At 45.9% G+C, this 21,803-nt stretch overlaps 1 protein-coding gene across 1 annotated transcript in view; it reads left to right on the top strand.

Annotated features, from left to right (window-relative positions):
• VWA3A (von Willebrand factor A domain containing 3A) overlaps nt 1-21,803 on the top strand; it is a 142,667-nt gene that overhangs the window by 86,319 nt on the left and 34,545 nt on the right. Inside the window, 10 exon segments of the mRNA XM_031658403.1 lie at nt 1,261-1,385; nt 1,483-1,560; nt 4,502-4,556; nt 10,426-10,524; nt 11,885-11,991; nt 16,350-16,475; nt 17,625-17,733; nt 17,976-18,041; nt 19,455-19,580; nt 21,547-21,682. Of these exon segments, the coding sequence (XP_031514263.1) occupies nt 1,261-1,385; nt 1,483-1,560; nt 4,502-4,556; nt 10,426-10,524; nt 11,885-11,991; nt 16,350-16,475; nt 17,625-17,733; nt 17,976-18,041; nt 19,455-19,580; nt 21,547-21,682 (1,027 nt within the window).

The raw sequence follows: 21,803 nt of genomic DNA, 5'->3' as shown, positions 1-21,803 counted from the left end.
TGGCACATGCCTATAGTCCCAGCTACTTAGGAGGCCAAGGAAAGAGGATCACTTGAGCCTGGGAGGCTGAGGCTGCAATGAGCTGAGATTTTGGCAGTGAGCTGAGATTGTGGCACTGCACTCTAGCCTGGGCAATAAAATGAGACCCTGTCTCAAAAGAAAAAAAAAAAAAAAAGTCTACCATGCTCAGTGTTTCCAACCAGGGAGAGGGTTGAGTCTGAAAGGTGAAAAGAGTGACATCTAGTGTCCATGTGATAGAGAGCTGTGTTTCCCTAGATATGCGACAGAGACCTATGATTTTAGGTGGTGCCTTTCAAGGGCAGGACATTTGTTAGTATAGAATCACACAATGAGAAAGTAATCTGGCCCCTCAGTCCTCTCACTCCTTCATGGAGATGGTCACAGTTTGGTGCTAGTTTAGAGGGACAACATAGTACCATGGTTAGAAGCATGACTTGAGCTTCACAGCCTGGGTTTGAATTCCACATCTGCCACTTTCTAGCTGCATGACCTTGGACTGATTACCTAAATTATCTGTACCTCAGTTCCCTGGTCAGCAAGATGGGGTTATCATAATGGAACCTACTTTGTAAAATTAAATGAGTTAATGTATGGAAAGTGCTTAACATGTAATAAGTGCTATCTAAGTATTTGCAGTAATTATAAGAGTGTTTTTCACACTTCTTCAACACTTGCTAATTTCCCTTTGAGACAGAGGGCAGAGCAGACCTCAGGCACAGAACTTAAGGCAAGGTCACTTGAGCCCAGAACTTTGAAGCTGCAGTGAGCTATGATCACACCACTGCACTCCAGCCTGGGTGACAGAGCGAGGCCCTGTCTCTAAAACAGACAAACCAGGGGGCCAGGTATGGTAGCTCATGCCTGTAATCCCAGCACTTTGGGAGGCCAAGGCTAGTGGATCACTTGAGGTCAGGAGTTTGAGACCAGCCTGGCCAAAATGCCAAAACCCGTCTCTACTAAAAAGACAAAAATTAGCCGAGCGTGGTGGCACATGCCTGTAATCCCAGCTACTCGGGAGGCTGAGGCAGGAGAATCACTTGAACCCGAGAGGCAGAGAGGTTGCAGTGAGCCAAGATCATACCACTGCACTCCAGCCTTGGTGACAAGAGTGAAACTCCGTCTCAAAAAAAAAAAAAAAGATAGGATCAGTCTGAGTTGGCCCCCGTTGGGTATCTGTGTGAAGGGAACCTCTTCCCTCTCTTTCTACTTCTCTGTTTGATTCTGGTTTTTGTCTTGCAGAGGCTGCAGGCGAGCGAGACCCAGTCTTCAGATTGGGAGGACTCTGAAGACTGGCTTTCGGCTCACAGTTTAAAGTGTCAGAAGCTTACCTTGGCTGACCTGATAAGCCAGGGCACAGAAGTGCTGTAAGTCTGAAGCTGTTCCCCACAACCCCCACAGCTGCAGCAACACATGCAGCCCCCTGGGCCCGAGAGACCCCCTCATAAGGCTTTGCTTCTTCAGGGAGGAAGACACCAATGTTGTGCAGAAAATACGTTTCTCCACCCAGATCATCCGCCACTTTGAGTCAAAGCTTTCTGAGTAAGTATGTTTCTTAGCATCCTCCCAACACCACGGAGCTCAAGAATTATGTCATTTCAGTCTGGGCATGGTGGCTCATGCCTCTAATCCCAGTACTTTGGAAGGCCGAGGCAGGTGGATCACTTGAGGTCAAGAGTTTGAAGCCAGACTGGCCAACGTGGTGAAATCCTGTCTCTACTAAAAATATATATTTTTTAAATTAGCCAGTCCCGGTGGCACATGCCTGTAATCCCAGCTACTCGGTAGGCTGAGGCAGGAGAATTGCTTGAACTCGGGAGGTGGAGGTTGCAGTGAGCTGAGATCACGCCATTGCACTCCAGCCTAGGCAACAAAAGCATAACTCTGTCTCAAAAAAAAAAAAGGAAGGAAAAAAAAAAAAAGAAATATGTCATTTCAGTAGCCTGGAAGTAACTGTTCAAACAGCAATATCTGTGAGACCTTGGGCAATAGAGTGGGACCCTGTCTCAAAAAAAAAAAAAAAGTCTACCACCCAGGGAGATGGGCAGGTCTCTTCCCACTTCTAGCCCCAATTTCCTCTTTTCTCAAATAGAAAGACTGGACCAGATCAATGTCTCTCAGCCTTTTCAAATCCATAGTCTAGGGCCAGGCATGGTGGGCCTATAATCCTAGCACTTTGAGAGACGAAGTTGGGAGGATCACTTGAGCCCAGAAGTTCGAGGCTGCAGTGAGCTATGATCACAGCACTGCACTCCAGCCTGGGCAACAGAATAAGACCCTATCTCTAAAAAAATATAAAATGAAATCCATAGTCCCTTGGATGACACAGCTTCATCTGGTGTTTAATGGTTAAGAGTAATGACTTTCAATGTCAAATTGATTGCATTCATACCTTTGCAAATATATGGCAAAAACGTGCATGCATCTGCACTCCTAAACCAGATTTTGATAGCACATGTGTATTAGTCCATTTTCATGCTGCTGATAAAGGCATACCCGAGACTGGGCAATTTACATAAGAAAGAGGTTTAATGGACCCACAGTTCCACATGACTGGGGAGGCCTCACATTCATGGCAAAAGATGAAGGAAGAGCAAAGGGACATCTTACAAGGCAGCCAGCAAAGAGAGAATGAGAATCAAGAGAAAGGGGTTTCCCCTTATAAAACCATTACCCTCAAGCCAGTTAACCGGAAGTTGATTGCTGAATGGCCATTCATGGAATGACCAATCGCTCAAATTTCTCAAAACCATTGAACTGTAGAATTTATAGTGACTTTTATTAGGTTGGAAACTGAAACAGGTTTTAAAGAATTCTGCAATATTTTGGTTTATCAGTTTTAATTGTGAATCCAGCATTTTAAGGAATGTTCAAGTCTATTTAGCTAATTGGTCATTTGGCAAATTGATTTTCAGAGGATTGGCTTTCAGTAAATTGACTTTTAGCAAATTGAAGGTAACAAATCCTGTTGTTACCTTCATGTTGGAGATGGTGAAACTGGGGCTCAGAAAGGTTACCACACCTGTCCAAGGTCACACAGCTAGTAGATGGCAAAGCTGGATCTTGAACACAAACATGTTTTATTATAAAGTTCATCTTCAGCTGGGCACAGTGGCTGACACCTCTATTCGCAACACCTTGGAAGGTCGAGGTGGGAGGATCGCTTGAGTTCAGGAGTTTGAGACCAGCCTGGGAAAAATGATGAAACCCCAACTCTACAGAAAATATAAAAATTAGCCAGTTGTGATGGTGTGCATCTATAGTTCCAGCTACTTAAAGGCTGAGATGAGAGGATCACCTGAGCCAAGGGAGGTTGAAGCTGCAGTGAGTCATGATCATACCACTGCACCCCAGCCCGGGCAACAGAATGAGACCCTGTCTCAAATAAAAATAAGAAGAAGATAAAAATAAAGCTCATCCTCTTAGCTCTATTCATAACTCATGTATCCCTTATGACTCTATCTACCACCCACTACCCCATGATCTCATTTCCAAAGACCTCTTTTGTCCCTCTCTAGGCCCCTAAATCTCACCTGCCCCCAGTGAGGACGAGTCAATTAAATTCAAGTGACTGAGTCCTTACCTTGTGCACATGATATATGCTAGTCTCCAGCCAGGCATGCAATAAGGCAACTTCCAGAAGGTCCTCCAGCTACTTTTCAGAAACTAGGTTTTTTGTTAATCAATCCAGTGGAAATGATTGCTTAACTGCCTCTGTTGTGCCTTTATGATCAGTTTCCAGGAGACTAGGAACAATTTCTTCTGAGAAGCCACAGATTCGAGCAAGTGCAAGGGTGGTCTTCCAACTTTCTCATAAGAACACCCTCCCCCATCCTCCACAGACCTGCCCACACCGGGCAGAATGAGCACAGAGTGAGCTATGTGGAGAAAGGAGACGAGGTTAGATGAGCAGGTTGAAGTCCGGGAGGGCCTGATTCCACTGCTTGATCCACCAAACCATTGTCATTTATCCTGTGCACTGTGTTACCAGTAGAGCAGCACCTATAAACTCGATCCCTTTTGCAATCCCCTTATACCTAGTGCCCTGGCAAACCAAGTATCTTCAGTTTTGTCTTTGCTTGATTTTGCTCAGGCTTGAGTGCAGTAGAACAATCATAACTCCATGCAGCCTTGAACTCCTGGGCTCAAGTGATCCTCCCACCTCAGCCTCCTGAGTAGCTGGGACTACAGGCATGCACCACCATATCCAGCAAATTTTTGTATTTTTTGTAGAGACAGGGTTTCACTAGGTTGTTCAAGCTGGTCTTGAACTCCTGGCCTCAAGTGATCAAGTCAGCCTCCTGAGTAGCCAGGACTACAGGCGTGCACTACAGTGCACTTAAAATGTTCACCACCTTCTTCCAAGACCCTATGCACATTAAAAATATATATATTCATACCTGCCTTTTGTGTATGTAAGTGGCTGTTGTTGCTCAGTGAGGACACTGACCTTGGGTGATGAGTCTTTCTGATGTCTTGACAGCACTATTGAAGTCTATCAAGAGAGAATTCAGTGGCTAACAGAAAACAGCAAGAAGGTAACGGGCGTAGGTTTAATTCTTTGCCCCCTTTCACTCATTCCATTTGTATTTGTTAGAACCCTTTCAGTTGCAAATGATAGACCTCCAATGTAAATTGGCTTAAGCTAAAAAAGGCATTTACTAACCTACATAAATGAAAACCCAAGCCACAGCTGGATCCAGGTGCTCAGATGATGTCACCTCTAGGCCTGTGGGCTCTGCTTTCCTCTCAGTTGGTTTTATTCTCGGGACATCTCTCTTCAGGCGTAGGAAGGTGGTGATCAGCAGCTCCAGCAGAAAGGAACCTCACTTCCTGTTCCCTGCACAATTTCCAAATCCTGGGATTGACTCCCATTGACCAATTTACACCAATCAACATAGCCAAGGAGATGAAATATACTATCTGACTAGGCCTGGAACTAGTGCTCACTTCTGGGGCAAAAAAAAAAGACATGGGGGAGGGGGAAAGAGACTGGGGGTTAGCCCCCCCAGCCCTCATGGACTGAGAAAGGGAGACAGATGGTTGCATGTGGAAGGCCAGAGCACTGTTACCAGAAGGGGGAACAGGTGCTGGGCAGGTGAGAATGCAGATGTGCACTAGGCATTTAACTTCAGACCCACAATGAGATTTAGAAGACTAAGACTGATCATCTGGATATCACTTTTCTTAAAAGTTTGATTAAGGGCTGGGCGTAGTGGCTTATGCCTGTAATCCCCACACATTGGGAGGCCTAGGTAGGTGGATCACCTGAGGTCGGGAGTTCAAGACCAGCCTGGCCAACGTGGTGAAACCTTGTCTCTGCTAAAAATACAAAAAATTAGCCAGGCGTGGTCATGCATGCCTGTAATCCCAGCTATGCTGGAGGCTGAGGCAGGAAAATTGCTTGAACTCAGGAGGTGGAGGTTGCAGTGAGCCGAGATCACGCCATTGCACTCTAGCCTGGACGACACAGTGAGACTCCGTCTCAAAAACAAACAAAAAAACAAACAAAAATACCGCAAAAGTTTGATTAAGAGCTAGGCGTAGTGGTGCACACACCTGTAGTCCCAGCTACTTGAGAGGCTGAGGCAGGAGGATTTCTTGAGCCCAGGAGGCTCAAGGCTGCAGTGAGCTATGATTGGGCCACTGCACTCCAGCCTGGGTGACAGAGCAAGACCTGTCTTTAAAGAAAAAAAAAAAAAAAAATTTAATTAAATGTTTTTCTCAGAACCCAAGGGTAAATGAGTGATCATGGGCAAATTAACCTTTGATTTGCTTTCTTATTTGTTTTAGCTTAATTGCCATCAACTGGCACTTTTCTGGCTTCCCGTTTGCTTCCACCCTTAGGCACAATCTTCAACTCTTGCTTTAAACCCTGGGAAAAGCAGATGCTGAAAGTCATGCTCCCTACTCCCAATCCCCACCTCTACCCAGGACAGTGGGTAACAACATAGTGCTAAGCCTGTCTGTCCCGCCAATTCCAGGGTGTGGTCTACACCTCAGATCCAGAACCTCCTTCACTCGCTTGGACAAGTTGAGTAAGCAGATGCTTGTCTGCAGCTATAGCTGGACCCCTCTGGTTGCCCATGGTAACAGGCAGAGAGACCCCAGAGGAATGAAATCCTCCCATACTCCATAGGCATCCACGTAGCACATGCTGCTCTTACCGACCCACCCCCATCACCCCATCCTGGCACCTTTGTCAAAGTTGGCGGGGATCGATAGCCCCTTCTTCCTGCCACCCCTTTCTGACAGAGCTACAGAGAAACCATGGAAGAGCCCAGGGAAGCGATCACCTGTGAATCAGCTCACCGGCTCCCTGGGTGTTGAGGCAGGCAGCCTGATATGACGGCCAGATAATCGCTGGTCACCATTCCTGTTCTGCTCGCTCACTAAGGCCCTAGAAAGTGGCCTCGCTTCTCTGGATCTGTGTCTGCAGAGGATAAAAGAAGAAGTTATAAACTAGTGGCATGCAGGCCAAATCTGGCCCACAGCCATGCTGTTCCAGGCTCCCTAGTTTTAAAGATTTTTCAAATTAGTTGCCAAGATTTTTTAAATCCTGATATTTCATTTTCATGTCTGCTATCAGACTTCTCTTGAAAAAGGAGAATATCTGGTATTACCCGGCTCCAGTTGCCTCTAACATACTTGTCCAGTTATTTCTATGGAATAAATGTCTAGAACTTCAATGGCTAGGTTTAGGGAATGAATGTTTTCAATTCCAAAAGCTGTAAAGTCCTCATGGCAGCTTGTTTTTAATTTAAAAGAAATAGAATTGGCTCTAGATTTCAACTTCTTGCCTCCAGACTGGCAATACCCTAGAAAGCCTTGTGCCATATTTGGGTCATGAATTCAACAAACACGTATTGAGTCATTGTATAACAGACACTGTTCTAGGATTGAGACTACCAACATGACCAGTACTTGCTAAAGGAATGGTTCACTGGGGGGAAAAAACCATGACTAATACTAAGGTCCTGTCTTCATGGAGCTTACGTGCTGTAAAAAGAAACAAAGCTGAGTAAGGGAACCGAGAGTGGAACAGAAGGCCTATTTAAATGGAATGGTTGAGGCCAGACATGGTGGTGCACACCTGTAATCCCAGCACTTTGGGAGGCCAAGGCAGGCGGATCACTTGAGGTCAGTAATTTGAGACCAGCCTGGCCAAAATGCTGAAACCCCGTCTCTACTAAAACCACAAAAATTAACCAGGCGTGGTGGTGGGCGCCTGTAATCCCAGCTACTCGGGAGGCTAAAGCAGGAGAATTGCTTGAACCCAGGAGGCAGAGTTGCAGTGAGCTGAAATCATGCCACTGCACTCCAGCCTGGGAGACAGAGTGAGACTCCCTCTCAAAACTAAAATAAAAAATAAATAAATGGAACGGTTGAGGATACTTACTCTGAAGAGGAGATATTTGAAAAGGCACCTAAAGAAAGTGCAGAGGTGAGCCCTGCCAATATTTTGGGGAGAATGTTCCAAGCAGAGGAGACAGCAAGTCCAAAAGTCTTGAGGCAGGAACGAGCTTGGTATGTTCCAGAAGCAGCACATGGGCCAGTGCAGCAAGCACAGAGTGAGCTACGTGGAGAAAGGAGACAAGGTTAGATGAGCAGGTTGAAGTCCAGGAGGGCCTGATTCCAAAGATGAAGGCTTTAATAAAGCCGGGGAGTGACCTGATCTGACAAGTTTCAAAAGAGTCACACTGGCTGCTGCATAACTTGACTATACAGGGGGTAAAAGTGGAAACAGGACAACTGCGCTGGGTGAGAACGATGGAGGCTTAGACTCAAGCTCTAGGGTCGACAGAATGAGATATGGTAGATTCAATGTGCAACTGGAAGGTAGGACCAGCAGAACTTGCCAATGGATTAGATAGGTTTGGGGCCAGAGCACCTGGGCCGGTGTTGAATGGCATTTACTGAGATGGGGAAGGCTGAGGGAGAAACAGACTTGAGAAGGAAAACCAAGAGGTCTTGTTTTGGACATGTGAAGCCTGAGGGACTTAGTAGACTTCCAGACAGAGAAGCGGAGCAGGATGTTGGGTGCACAGGTCTGAAGTTCCAAGAGAAATCTGAAGATGGACCTCAGATAATTATTAGCGTTTGGATGGTATTCAAAGGCATGACACTCAGATCACTGAGGAGGTGATCAAAGAACAGTAGTTCTCCACCAGGGGAGATTTTGCCCCACAGGAACATTTGGCAATGTCTGGAGACATTTTTGATTGTCATGGCTGGAGGAGAGGGGTTGTTACCTACATCTAGTTTATCAGCAGCCAGGGATGCTGCTCACCATCCTGTAATGCACAGGACAGCTCCCTACAAAAGATAATTATCCAGCCCAAATGTCAATAGTGCCAAATGTCAGTAGTGCCAAAGCTGGCAAACCCTGGGGTAGATAAAGAAGAGAGTGGCCAGGCTTGATGGCTCATGGCTGCAATCTCAGCACTTTGGGAGGCCGAGGCTGGAGGGTCACTTGAGGCCGGGAGTTCAAGACTAGCCTGGGCAATGCAGTAAGACCCTATCTCTACAAAAAAATTAAAAAACCAAATAGCCAGGTGTGGTGGCGCACACCTATAGTCCCAGCTTACTTAAGAGATTGAGGCAGGAGGATCACTTGAGCCCAGGAGTTCCTGGCTGCAGTGAGCTATGGTTGTGCCACTGCGCACCTGGAAGCCCTTGTTAAAATAAAGACTCTAATTAGGTAAGCCTGGAGTGGGACCTGAGACTCTGCATTTCTAACAAGTTGAGGGATGGTGATGCTGTCGGCCCATGACCCACACCCTCAGAAGCAAGTTCCTAGGGCACGCCAGTATTGTGACTTTGGAACAAGGAGTAGGGGCTCTCTAGAAAAGGAAATTAAGAAAATCTGGACAGTGAATAGAGGGGAAAGTGGGAAAATGTGGTGTCCTGGAAGGCACATGTACAAAGTGTTTTAACTTGTTAAACTCTTGACACAGTCAAACTGTGCTGTATGCTACTCAGAGTTCGAGAAAGTTGAGAATTTGGATTTAACCCTTGGGCTTGGCAAGACAAAGGTCATTGATCACCTTCACAAATGTGGTTTCAGAGGAATAGGAAGGTGAGTGTGGCTAAGATGGAGAGCCGAAAAATGAAACAGCAGCAGGAGAAAGAGGTGGCATCCTGAGAGGTCTATATCTTTTTTAAGATGGGCGATATTAAACCTGTTCGTATGATGATGGAAGTTGTACAATCAATAGGAATGGATGATCCAGGAGAAGGGATGATCACAGAAGCAGAGTTCCTATTTAGCAAGAGAAGATTCAGTGATGCAAGTCAAAGGTTAGCCTAGACCGTTGCTGGTTGGCCTTAGATGCATTTTAACTGGAAAAAGGTGAAGTGTGTAGGGCTATGGGCTGGTAGGTCAGTAGACTCTGCATGGAAAGATTTTTTTTTTTAATTCTCTCCAATTTGTTTCTGTTTTCTCAGCAAAATTGGAGGCAAAATCACTTGCTGGGAGAGTACAGAAAGGGAGTGCTGCAGGTGTAAGAGAAGATATAAAATACTCTCTGAGAGCAGAAGAGTGAATTCAACAGGAAAATTAGATATCCAATAAAGTAGGATTTAAGGAAAAACACCGAATGGAACCTACTGCCCCTAGAGAACTATCAATTTCATATGAATGAAAGTTCCAATCCACAATGCAGCTTTAACAAGATGAACATTTATGTGCAGAGTCAAACAGCATCGACAAGTAATACAGACAGTCCTTGACTTAGAATGGTTCGACTTATGATTTTTCCACTTACGATGGGTTTATCAGGACGTGGCCCCATCATAAGTCAAGGAGTAATAACTGTAGAGTAATAATACCATTTAGAAACATAATTAGAAACTTGGATATGGTGGCACATGGTTGCTTGAGCCCAGGAGTTCAAGACCAACCTTGACAATATAGCAAGACCCCCATTTCAAAAAGAAGAAACAAGAAACATAATTAGAAACTCACAGAGATACCATTGCAGCTGGTGAACCTAACACATCTGCCTTTGATCGGTAGAGTAGGCAAAAAATAAATAAGGATATAGAGAAATTAAATCAGATAAGCTAATATAAATAGCCATCAAATTTTATATCTTCAAACAAAGGGTGCTTTTCTACAGTCTCCAGATTTTCTACAATGACCATGTATTACTTCATAAGATTAGACAATAAATATAAGGGGAAAAAACTTATAAAGAAGAGGCTGCCACAAAATAAGAGCAGTCATGCCCAGAGTTGAAGTCATGATATTGGGTTTTGCTTTTCCCTTGTAAAATGGGGTTTCTGTCTGCTGCTTCTTGTTAGGGGTGAGGGAAGTGTTCGCATCACTGCATCGCACAGAGCAGCTCAGTGTAGGAGACACACAGACTTGTACTGGCTGTTTCCAAATGCCCTCTTTGGTTTTAGGCATTTGGCCTCATCAAAGGGGCCAGAGTCAGCATCCTCATAGATGTGTCAGCCGTCAGCAGTGGCCCTCAGAAAGAGGAGTTCCAAAAGGACCTCATGGTAAGTCTGTCTGGCGCACTGAAACACCTGGAACCACCCACCACCCCCAGCCTTTCCTTTCTGAGCTTGCTGACTAGCTTGTTTATAGCAAATGCAAAATAGGGTGTCTTATAAAGAAAAGTTCATACTTAATTAGCACCTATGGTTAGAGAACTATGTTGAATTCTACAAAACCCAACCACAGAGTCATTTTCGGTTGTAGTGTGAACTTCCAGTATTCTCACCACGACAGTACCTGCCAACTAGACTTTGACTCAAGAGCTCCCATGTTTCCCTGGAAAGAGGATGTGAAGACTCCTGCATAGCATAGCATAGCACAGCACAGGGCTTCTGGCCCTTTCTGGATGGAGGAGCTATTCTGGTTTCTTTGAAGTTACGGTTCCCATTGGATACTCACCAGCTCTAGCTTGAGAGCAGTGAACAGGCTGGTGTTGCCCGTTGCTCCATCCCCAACTCACCTCCATAGCAGAGAAGCTAAGAACTAGAGTCAGATGGCTGGAGTCAAATCCCAGCCACCTCCACCAATTCCAGGCCATGTGACCACGTTAACTAATCTCTCTGTGTCTTACTTACCTCCTCTATAAAATGGGGATAATAACAGTGACTACCTAGGGTTGCCATAAGGGTAAAAGGAGCTTGTACAAGTGAAGTGCTCTGTGAGAAGTCTTCTCATAAGTGTGCAGTGAGAAGTCTAGCCTGGAGAAAAGCCTCTGCAGCCTGATGTGGTGTGGACAGGCTATTTTCTTATGGGTACCATGGCAGCAACAGCCCGTTGTATTTTGTACAGGTCCTGCAGAGCCTTTATGAGGCTCAGTGTGGGGCTGTCCTCCAGACTTGTTCCCTGTTCCTGGTCTCAGTGGATGTCAGGGGACAGGTTGCAGAGCAGTCTCCCCCTTCATGACAAGTCCTCAGGACAGAGTTTCCAAAGATCCCTCAGGTGGAGTGGTCTACTATTAGCCAGAGCAGAGCTCATGGGGTGGCAAACAGGTGGAATTTCTAGCTGGCCAGGAAGAAGAGGGAGAAGTTATGGATACTCACCAGCTCCATCTCCAGCTCACATGCCTTAGAGAGAAACCACTGCCCCGACCTCTGTCCTCCCTCTCCGGGTGCCACAGGTAAGTGCCAAGGGGCCAACCATAGCACACTGAGATGGCAGCCCAGATGCTCATCCCACCCACAGGAGGCCCGGCAGGTGGGAAGCAAATGTTGGCTTGGGGCTGGCTGCTAAGTCCAGCCTCAAGCAACCATATTTCAGCACAGCTCAGACCCAGCCCAGAGGGGCCGGCTAAGGCGAGAGAGGCAAAGTCAGGCTCCACATTCCCCTGGCTATGGGAGCCAGTGACGTCCTTTTGTCCAACAGAGCCTCATCGATGAGCAGCTGAGCCACAAGGAGAAGCTATTTGTCCTGTCCTTTGGCACCAACGCCAGGTCCCTCTGGCCGGACCCCATGGAAGTCAGCGCCTCTGTGTGAGTGGCTTTCTTGCCTGATGGTGATATTGACTTTTTCATTTTCCTCCCTAACCAGCAGAGTCTTTATTGAATAATTCAACTGCAAACCCCATGCCACTACTAGATAAGTGAGTACAAAGAGACAACTCACAAAAGCAGAAACAATTTTTGGAAAGATGGCCATGCAGCAGTTCATAAACCGACAGAGAAGGTGACCACAAGACACCGTTTTTATCCAGCAAACTAGCAAAGATAGTTTTATTATTGTGAAAATAAGACATACATGTTTTTTAAAATTCCAACAGTATGAAAGGATGATAAATAATAGCAAATGAGTCCCCCTCTTTTTTTTTTTTTTTTTTCAAGACAGGATCTCATTGCGTCTCCCAACCTGGAGTGCAGTGGCGCAATCATAGCTCATTGCAGCTTTGACCTCCTGGGCTTAAGCAATCCTCTCACCTCAGCCTCCTGAGTAGTTGGGACTACAGGCATGTGCCACCACACCCTGCTACCTTTTTATTTGTTTATTTAGACAGGGTCTCTGTTGCCTAGGCTGGAGTACAGTGGTATAATCTTGGCTCACTGCAACCTCCACCCCATGGGTTCAAGTGATTCTCGTGCCTCAGCCTCCCAAGTAGCTGGGACTACAGGCATGCACTACCATGCCCAGCTAACTTTTGCATTTTTTGGCAGAGACAGGATTTCACCATGTTGGCCAGGCTGGTCTCGAACTCCTGACCTCAAGTGATCTGTCACCTTGACCTCCCAAAGTGTTGGGATTACAGGCATGAGCCACCACACCCAGCCACTTTGTTTATTTTTGTAAAGATGGGATCTTGCGATGTCGTCCAGGCTGGTCCTGACCTCCTGGCCTCAAGTGCTCTTCCAGTCTTGGCCTCCCAAAGTGCTGGGACTACGGATGTGAGACACTGTGCCTGGCCCAAAATAGTTCCTTATATCACTTCCACAAATAATATTTGCACACACATGCATCTATGTGTTTACCTTCTTATTTTGACATAAACAGGACCTATATAACACTGCTCTGTACTTTGGCTTTCTAGCTGGTCTTGAATCTCTTTCTCTGTCAATGTATACAAATCTACCTCATTTGTTTTAATGGCTACATAGTACTCTACTGCATGGATGTCCTTTAGTTGGGGGTTTCTAGCCTGGGGTTTTTTTGAGGGATAGGAGGGAGGTATGTAAGAATTTCTATTTATCCGGTGAGTAGAAATTTCTTTTCCATGAAAGGAATGTCCTCAGTCACCCACCATGTGTTGGTTGCCATACTAGGTAGGTACTTTGCATGGATGATTGTATTTAGTGTATATAGCCACCCCATGGAATAGGATTATTATCCTCATTTTGCAGATGAGAAAATGCAGACTCAGCTTAGGGAAGATGCCCAATGCGGCAAAGCCAGGATTGGATTCCAGATCCCAGGAAAACGCACGTGCTTTGGCCAGGGCCAGTTGCTCATGCCTATAATCCCAGCACTTTGGGAGGCCAAGGTGGGAGGATCGCTTGAGCTCAGGAGTTTGAGACCAGTCTGAGCAACCCAGTGAGACCCCATCTCTACAAAAATTTAAAAATTAGCCGGGTGTGATGGCATGTGCCTATAGTCCCAACTACTCGGGAGGCTGAGGTGGGAGGTTTGATTGAGACTGGGAGGGAGGTCGAGGCTGCAGTGAGCTATGGTTGTGCCACTGTACTCCAGCCTGGGTGACAGAGAGAGACCCTGTCTCCAAAAAAAATTTAAAAGTTAAAAAAAAAAAGCATGTGCTTAGATTTCTAGGAGGGAGGCCCCCTCGCCAGCACTAGCTGTAAAGAAGAGCCCTTCTAGATAGAGAATTGCGCACTTCTGGCCCTCTGGCTTTGAATCCCAACCCCAACAGTCACTGCGTGTTCTTGACAAGTCCCTTAACTCTCTCATTTGCAAAACAAGGCCAATCCTATCCACTCTTCACAGGACTGTTATGGAGATGAAATGAAAACAAAGCACCGGGCTAGTGCCAGGTACTCAATGAACGAGAGCATTTTGTACTCTGATTTCCACTTTAGGTGGAGCAGTGACCCCTGGGTTGTTAATGGATGGCAGCCAAAAGTTCTGCATCTTCAGGAACTCCTAGAATTCTCTTGTCATATCCCTATGTCATATCTTTACCATGTGTACTATTGTTTTGTTTTATTTTATTTTATTTTACTTTACTTTATTTTATTTTATTTTATTTTATTTTATTTTATTTTTGAGATGGAGTCTCACTCTGTCACCCAGGCTGGAATGCAGTGGTGCGATCTTGGCTCACCACAACATCCGTTTCCTGGGTTCAAGCAACTATCCTGCCTCAGCCTCCCAAATAGCTGAGATTACAAGTGTGCTCCACCATGCCCTGCTAATTTTTTTTTTTTTTTTTTTTTTTTTGGATTTTTGGTAGCAACGAGGTTTCACCATGTTGGCCAGGCTGGTCTCGGACTCTGACCTCAAGTGATCCGCCCTCCTTGGCCTCCCAAAGTGCTGGGATTACAGGTGTGAGCCACTGTGCCCGGCCTACCATGTGTACTATTGTTGATTTTTCTTTACTTCAATTCTATTTATTTTTTATTGAAAGAAACTTGTTTTTTTTGTTTTGTTTCGTTTTGTTTTGAGACAAAGTCTTGCTCTGTCACGTCTGGAGTGCAGTGGTACAATCATAGCTTACTGCCATCTTATCTCCTGAGCTCAAATGATCATCCAGCCTCAGCCTCCCCAGTAGCTAGGACAACAAGGGTGTGCCCAACTAATTTTTTAAATTTTTCCTTTTTTGTAGAGATGGGGTCTGGCTATGTTGATCAGACTGGTTTTGAACTCCTGGCCTCAAGTGGTCCTCCCTCCTCAGCCTCCCAGAGTGCTGGGATTGCAGGCATGAGTCACTGCTCCTGGCCTGAAGGAAACTTTCTATCAATACCATAACTGAGAAGTTCATATCACTTGCATGGTTATACTTCTATAATCATGTAATTATATTTCTATAATTAGAAAGCAACCATATATCTTTCTTTAATGGCTTTGAGAAAAAAAAAAAAAAAGCAGCCATATAAATAAATACAATGAGAGAAAAACAATGGTTTTAAATTCCAGCTTAAATCTATTGGCTAGAGAAGGCGCTAGACCTGGGACTTGTTCTTGCTGTTCAAAAAGGAGACTTGACAGTTATGATCATGAAAGATGAACTTATTAGCACCACACTGAGATTTTCTCTTTCAGATTTTTGATTTTTTGAAGTAGAAAGAATAGACCTCTTTCACTAGTGTTGTGCAAAGTTTTAGCCAAGAAAGAATCAAGTTATTTTTCTTCTCACCAGTGGTGTATACCCCAACCCACGTGGGACATAAGCCACACAGCCATAATGCTTTCTCTTAGAGCCTTCTTAGGGTCGCGGAATTAACTCCATGCCTCCTGTTGAGGGCTGGCTCCCAAGAGAGTAGGTATGGGGAAGAAGGAACTCAGCCCCAGACCCTCACATAGCACAATTTCTAAAAGCTCAGATCTTAGAGTCAGACCTGGTTTGAAATCTCAGTTGTAACAGTTGCTTACATTATCACCTTGGGCAAGTCCTAACTCAGTTTCCTCATCTGCAAAATGGGAATAAAGGTACCTCCTCAACAAGTTATCATTAGGTTTAAATGAGCTAATATTTGTCCTGGGCCTGGTACCTAATACTACAGGCCAGGTGTAGGGTCTCACACCTATAATCCTAGCTGTTTGGGAAGCTAGGGAGGGGGACCTCTTGAGGCCAAGAGTTCAAGACCAGCCTGGGCAACACAGTGAGACCCCCATCTCTCCATAATTTTTTTTTTTTTTTTGAGATAGAGTCTCACTCTGTTGCCCAGGCTGGAGTGCAGTGAGAGTGGCACAATCTCAGTTCACTGCAACCTTCCACCTCTGGAGTTCAAGCAGTTCTCCTGCTCACCCTCCCAAGTAGCTGGGATTACAGGCATGTGCCACCACAGCTGGCTAATTTTTTTTGTATTTTTAGTAGAGATGGGATTCACCATGTTGGCCAGGCTGGTCTTGAATTCCTGACCTCAAGTGATCCACCCACCTTGGCCCCCAAAAGTGCTGAGATTACAGGCATGAGCCACTATGCCCAGCCCTCTACATAAAATATAAAAATTAGCCGGGCAGGATGCCACACACCTGCAGTCCCAGCTACTTGGGAGGCTGAGGCAGGAGGATCGCCTGGGCCCAGGAGTTCGAGGTTACAGTGAGTTATGATTGCACCACTGCACTTCAGCCTGGGTGACATAGCCAGACCTTATCTCTAAAAAGAAATTAAAATGAAATTAAATACAAACAGTCTTATAATTAGGTTGCCATTGTTGTCTCTCCCCAGCCTCCAGGAACTTAAGCTCTGGGTAAAGACACTGCAGCCTGATGGAGGCAGCAACCTGCTACAAGCTCTGAAGAAGATCTTCACTCTCAAGGGGCTGGATTCCCTGGTGGTCATCATGAGAAGCTGGTAGGTCTTCTTTCCTAAGCAGTTGATATACTACACAAAAGGAACTGAAGAACCAAACCACTGTTTGAGAAAAGATGGGCCGTTCACAGTGGCTCATGACTGTAATCCCAGCACTTTGGGAGGCCGAGACAGGAGGACTGCTTGAAGCCAGGAGTTTGTGACCAGTCTGGGCAACACAGTGAGAACCTATCTCTAAAAAAAAGATAAAAATTAGCTGGTCATGGTTGTGTGCACCTGTAGTCTCAGCTACTTGGGAGGCTGAGGCAGGAGGATTGCTTGAGCCCAGGAGTTTAAGGCTGCAGTAAGCTATGATTGTTCCACTGCATTGTAACCTGGGTAGCAGAGTGAGACCCAGGGAAGGGAAGGGAAGAGGAGGGAAGGGGGAGGGGAGGGGAGGGAGGAAGGGAGGAAGGGAGGAAGGGAGGGAGGGAGGAAGGAAGGAAGGGAGGAAGGAAGGAAGGAAGGAGGAAGGGAGGGAGGGAGGGGAAGGAAGGGGAAGGAAGGAAAGGGAGGGAAAGGGAGGGAGAGAGAGGGAGAGAGGGAGGGAGAGAGAGAAGGAAAGAAGGAAAGAAAGAAAGAAAAGATCATCAATCATGGCTCTTCACACATACATGAGGGAAAGATCGCAGTCACAGGCAGAAAGAGAGAGAAAGAAAGAGAGAGAGAAAGAAAGGAAAGAAAGAGAGAAAGACAAAGAAACAGAATGAAAGAAAGAAAAGAGAAAGGAAGGAAAGAAGGAAGAGAGAGAAAAAAGGAAGGAAGGAAAGAAGGAAGAGAGAGAAAGAGAAAAAGAAATGAAAAGAAAAAAGAAAGAAAAAGAAAGAAGAAAGAAGGAAAACAAAAGAAAGAAAAGGAAGGAAAGAAGGAAGAGAGAGAAAGAAAAGAAAGAAGGAAAGAAAGAAAAGATCATCAACCATGACTCTTCACACACACACATGAGGGAAGGACTGTAGTCACAGGCGACCCGTCTGCAGAGGAGGCAGGGCAGCCAGGCCTGCAGTCCACCTAGCCCTGCATCCCGCATAGGTGACCTGGGACACAGGTGGCCAGTTAAGAATGGGTAGATGTTCCTTGGGAATTACCATTGTGCTCTGAAATGTTCTCAAAGTGATCTGACCTGGGGTGTCCACTTTTCTGCCTTCTCCCCAGCCCAGATCAGCCTTCTGAAATCCTGTCCGACTACATCCAGCAGTCCACCATGGGAAGAGACCTCATCATCCACTTCATCACCTACAGCTGCGATGATCAGATGCCCCCTGTGAGTGCCCGAGATTCTCTGAGGTGTCCCCTGGCTTTGGTGGTAGTCAGTTGGGCTGGCCTTTGAGGCCTCATGCTTGGACAGGCCCCCGAGTGTGGATGAGAATGCATCTGTCCTTGTGCCTGGTTCTCCCTTTGGTAAAATGGGAAGCTTCAGATAATTGGGAGGTTCAGTCAAGGAGAAGGCTTACTGGAGTATTGGTATTGCCCTAGTGAGGGCTGACCCTGGCCTCATCCCTGCAGGCTGTCCTGAAGAACCTTGCAGAAGCTGTTAGGGGCTACTACCACTGCTACAGCCCAAAGATGGAGGTAAGCCCTTCTGCCAACACATGGCCCCTCTTCTTCTCTCCTTGTCTGCCTCCAAGGTTGTACCCAGGAGGTCTGGGCCAGGACCACACTATACACTTGTTTCTCCTTTTCTCCCTGTCCCCCACCTGTATTCAATGAGGTTACACAGGTAAAATCGGGTTAGAATGAATATGTGGGAAGAACAGGGACAACCTGAAGTCACAGGAGATGCTTTGGTCAGCCTGTATGATGCATTGATTGCATGCCTGGGAGCCCAGAGGCCTTTTAAAACCCTGCCTGCAGAATCCTCAATCACTCTCCAGTTGCCGTTAATATAGGCCCAGCCTAGCTCTGCTCCCCGCAAAGCACTGAGTCTGAATTGCCTTGATTTTCTCTCCTAGATCAACTCCTGCTACTGCAGGGGACCCACTGCAGAGCAAAATGAGCAATCCATTCTGTACCGATCCATCCATTACTGTCCTTGTCCCAGTTAATAACTAGACATCAGCCACCCTGTGTTCACAAGGGAGGCAACGATTAGCAAACATGTGTGTAGGTCCATTTGGAAGATTAAGAATGCAATCATCTGGTCGCTCCCAGGCTGTGTCTTGCCTACCATTAATAACCATGAGTAAATGAGTGTTTGCATCTCACAAGTGAATTCAAAGGTCACAAGGTCCCTGCTTGTCATAGCAGGGAGCCAAACTCAGGCAGCACCCTATCTTGATACCTCATCATCTGGACTCTGTCTGTAGGTAACTCAGACTACAGAGGTTAGAAAGGTAAAGTAAATGACTGAAACTGACTGGTTTGAGGAATATTTTATCTTAAAGCCTGTGACTTGACCAGGCATGGTGGCTCATGTCTGTAATCCTAGTGCTTTGGAAGGCCGAGACAGGAGGATCATTTGAGGCCAGGAGTTTGAGACTAGCCTAGGCAATATAGTGACAGCCCATCTCTACAAAAAAATTTAAAAATTCGCCTGGCGTGGTAGCACATGGCTGTAGTCACAGCTACTCAGGAGGCTGACACAGGAGGATCACTTGAGCCCAGGAGTTCAAGGCTGCAGTGACCAATGATTGCACCACCGCACTTCAGCCTGAGTGACAGAAAAAGACCCTTTCTCTAAAAATAATAATAAAATAAATAAATAATTATTATTATTATAGCCATCCTAGTGCATGTAAAGTGTTTCTTTATACTTTTACAGTTACAAAACTCTTCAATTGTTTTAAAACACAGCAGGTCAGTTGCACAAATGGAGCACAGCATGTCTGCAGGCTCTTCCTGGCACATGGGTAGCAGTTTATAAGGCCTAGTGGAGAGAGTCTGCCCCTCTGCCTAGGCATTGGCCTGGCTGCTTGCCCCTTCCTGGGTTGGCCTCTGCAGGTAGCCTAGTGATTCTGGCTGGCTGATTGCTCTTGCCACCCTCAGCTCTACACCAGCCGGGATATGGATGAGCTCCTGGCAGAAATTCAGAAGGCCCAGAGCCTCCTCAGCCACGTGCAAGCCCTGAGGCACAGCAGCCCCTGTGAGGCGCTCACCTGCACCATGGAGGAGGTAGGTGGTGTGAGTGTCAATTCTGGGGCCTTCTCCCAGCAGCACTCAGCTGGCCTTGTTCCCCTTTCTCACCTGTTCATAGACGGCACAGCTGCCGGTGCCCGTCACTTCCTAAAATCGAAACAAGGCAAGGCCCACCCTTCATTGCACCCTAGAGCTCTGAGATGGGTGGGCTGGGTGGGCCCACCATGGTGCCAGAAAGATCCTGGTGGATTTACTAACTGTAAAATTTATCTCAGAGAAAGATCAGCAGGCTCCTGCCACCCCCTCTGTCTTGTCACTCCCCTCCCTTACCCCCAGTCTGGAGAATCATGAAAACCTCAACCATCCACAATAGGCTGTCTTGATAAGAGTCATTCTCACCTCAGCCATGGCTCACACCTGAAATCACAGTGCTTTGGGAGGCCAAGGCCAGAGGATCACCTGAGTCCAGGCATTCAAGACCAGCCTGTGCAACATGGCAAAACACTGTCTCTACAAAAAATTAAAAAATTAGCCAGGCACGATGTCATGTGCCTGTAGTCCCAGCTACTCAGGAGGCTGAGGTGGGACGATGATTGAACCTGGGAGGTCGAGGCTGCAGTGAGCCATAATGGCACCACTGCACTCCAGCCTGGGCAACGGAGCGAGACCCTGTCTCAAAAAAGAATTTTAAAAATGTATAAATACAATAACAACAATTAGTATTAGAATTATAATAGTTCTTGGCCAGGTGTGATGGCTCACACCTGTAATCCCAGCACTTTGTGAGGCTGTGGCAGGTGGATTGCTCGAGGTCAGGAGTTCAAGACCAGCCTGGCCAACATGGTGAAACACTGTCTCTACTAAAAATACAAAACTTAGTGAGGCATGGTGGCAGGCACCTGTAATCCCAGCTATGTGGGAAGCTGACTCAGGAGAATCACTTGAACCCAGGAGGCAGAGGTTGCATTGAGCCCAGATAGTGCCACTGTACTCCAGCTTGGGTGACAGAACAAGACTCCATCTCAAAAAAAAAAAAAAAGAATTATAGTAGTTCTCATTTATTAAATGCTCGTTATAAGATAGGCACAATGTTCAATTATTTAAATGTTTTATCTTAACAACAGTCTGAGTTAAGTATATTATTACTTTTTATAGATGAGGAAACCGAAGCTAAGAGGTTACATAACTTGCCTAAGATTGCAGAGATAGAAATAGATTGAGTTTGGATTGAACCCAGGTCTAAGGCCCAAAACCTTGCCAAGAGTTTCCAAAAATGAAGTGCATGTACTACTTGTAGTTTGCAAGATGATTTTAGGTGGTGCATGGATTAATATATTTTTTAAATGGTATCTATTTCAAACTAGCTCATTATGGTCATCATAGATCTTCTTTCTAAAATTGTGAAAGGGATTGAATTTTTAAAATTAAAGAAAATTAATAACTAAAAAACTTTAATGTTACATGTTGATTCTTAAAATATAATAATACAGTAGTACTCAGATATAGCAAAATTCATGAAGGCAGTGCTCAAATCTCTGAAGTTTGAGACTTGCTGTTCTATGTTTTACTTCTACATTCACTATGTAATTTAACCTCTCAGAGCCTCGGTTCTTTACTTAGTAAATGTGGCCACAGGGTGGCCACGTCGGGGCTCACTAAGTGATTTGCTGCAGGAGTTTTTAGTTCTCCAGAGCATGGAGGGGTGACCTGTCATTTTGGAGTCCGTGGTGCTGATCTTCCCGGTAAGGTTAGGGAGGGAGCCGGGAGCATAGGCCACTGTGAGAGCAAGCGAGTTGCTGGGTACTTCTGCCTCTTCCCCTGGAAATTCCAGAAATCTCCAGAGAAGGGGAGGGGATGACGGAAGGGAAAGGCAAAACCGCCTTTAATCTACCATGGAGTGTTTAAGATGCTCCACTTGCGTTGACTGGGTGGAGGGTGAAGACTGAGGATTTTTCAGCTCTAAAATATGATTATGTAATGAGGGCTTTCTCATTTAATTTAGATTTCCACAGAGATTGCAAATGGGCTACTCATAAGCCTCTTGCCTAAACCCCCAAAGCATGATGCTCCTCTCACCATTGAGTTTCCAAACTTGGACAAGACTTCTGCAGAGTGGCTTAAGGTCAATGGTCTGAAAGGTAAATCTCCAAAGAGGGCAGAACCCAGGAAACAGGTGACTGACTAAAAGGCTTGAATCCGGCCAGGCACAGTGGCTCACATCTGCAATCCCAGCACTTTGGGAGGCCAAGAAGGAAGGAT

This window comes from Papio anubis, chromosome 18 (genome assembly GCF_008728515.1).
Source record: "Papio anubis isolate 15944 chromosome 18, Panubis1.0, whole genome shotgun sequence".
Taxonomy (NCBI): Eukaryota; Metazoa; Chordata; class Mammalia; order Primates; family Cercopithecidae; genus Papio; species Papio anubis.
The sequence above is the reverse complement of the archived record's forward strand: the minus strand, read 5'-3'. Positions and strand labels throughout refer to the sequence as shown.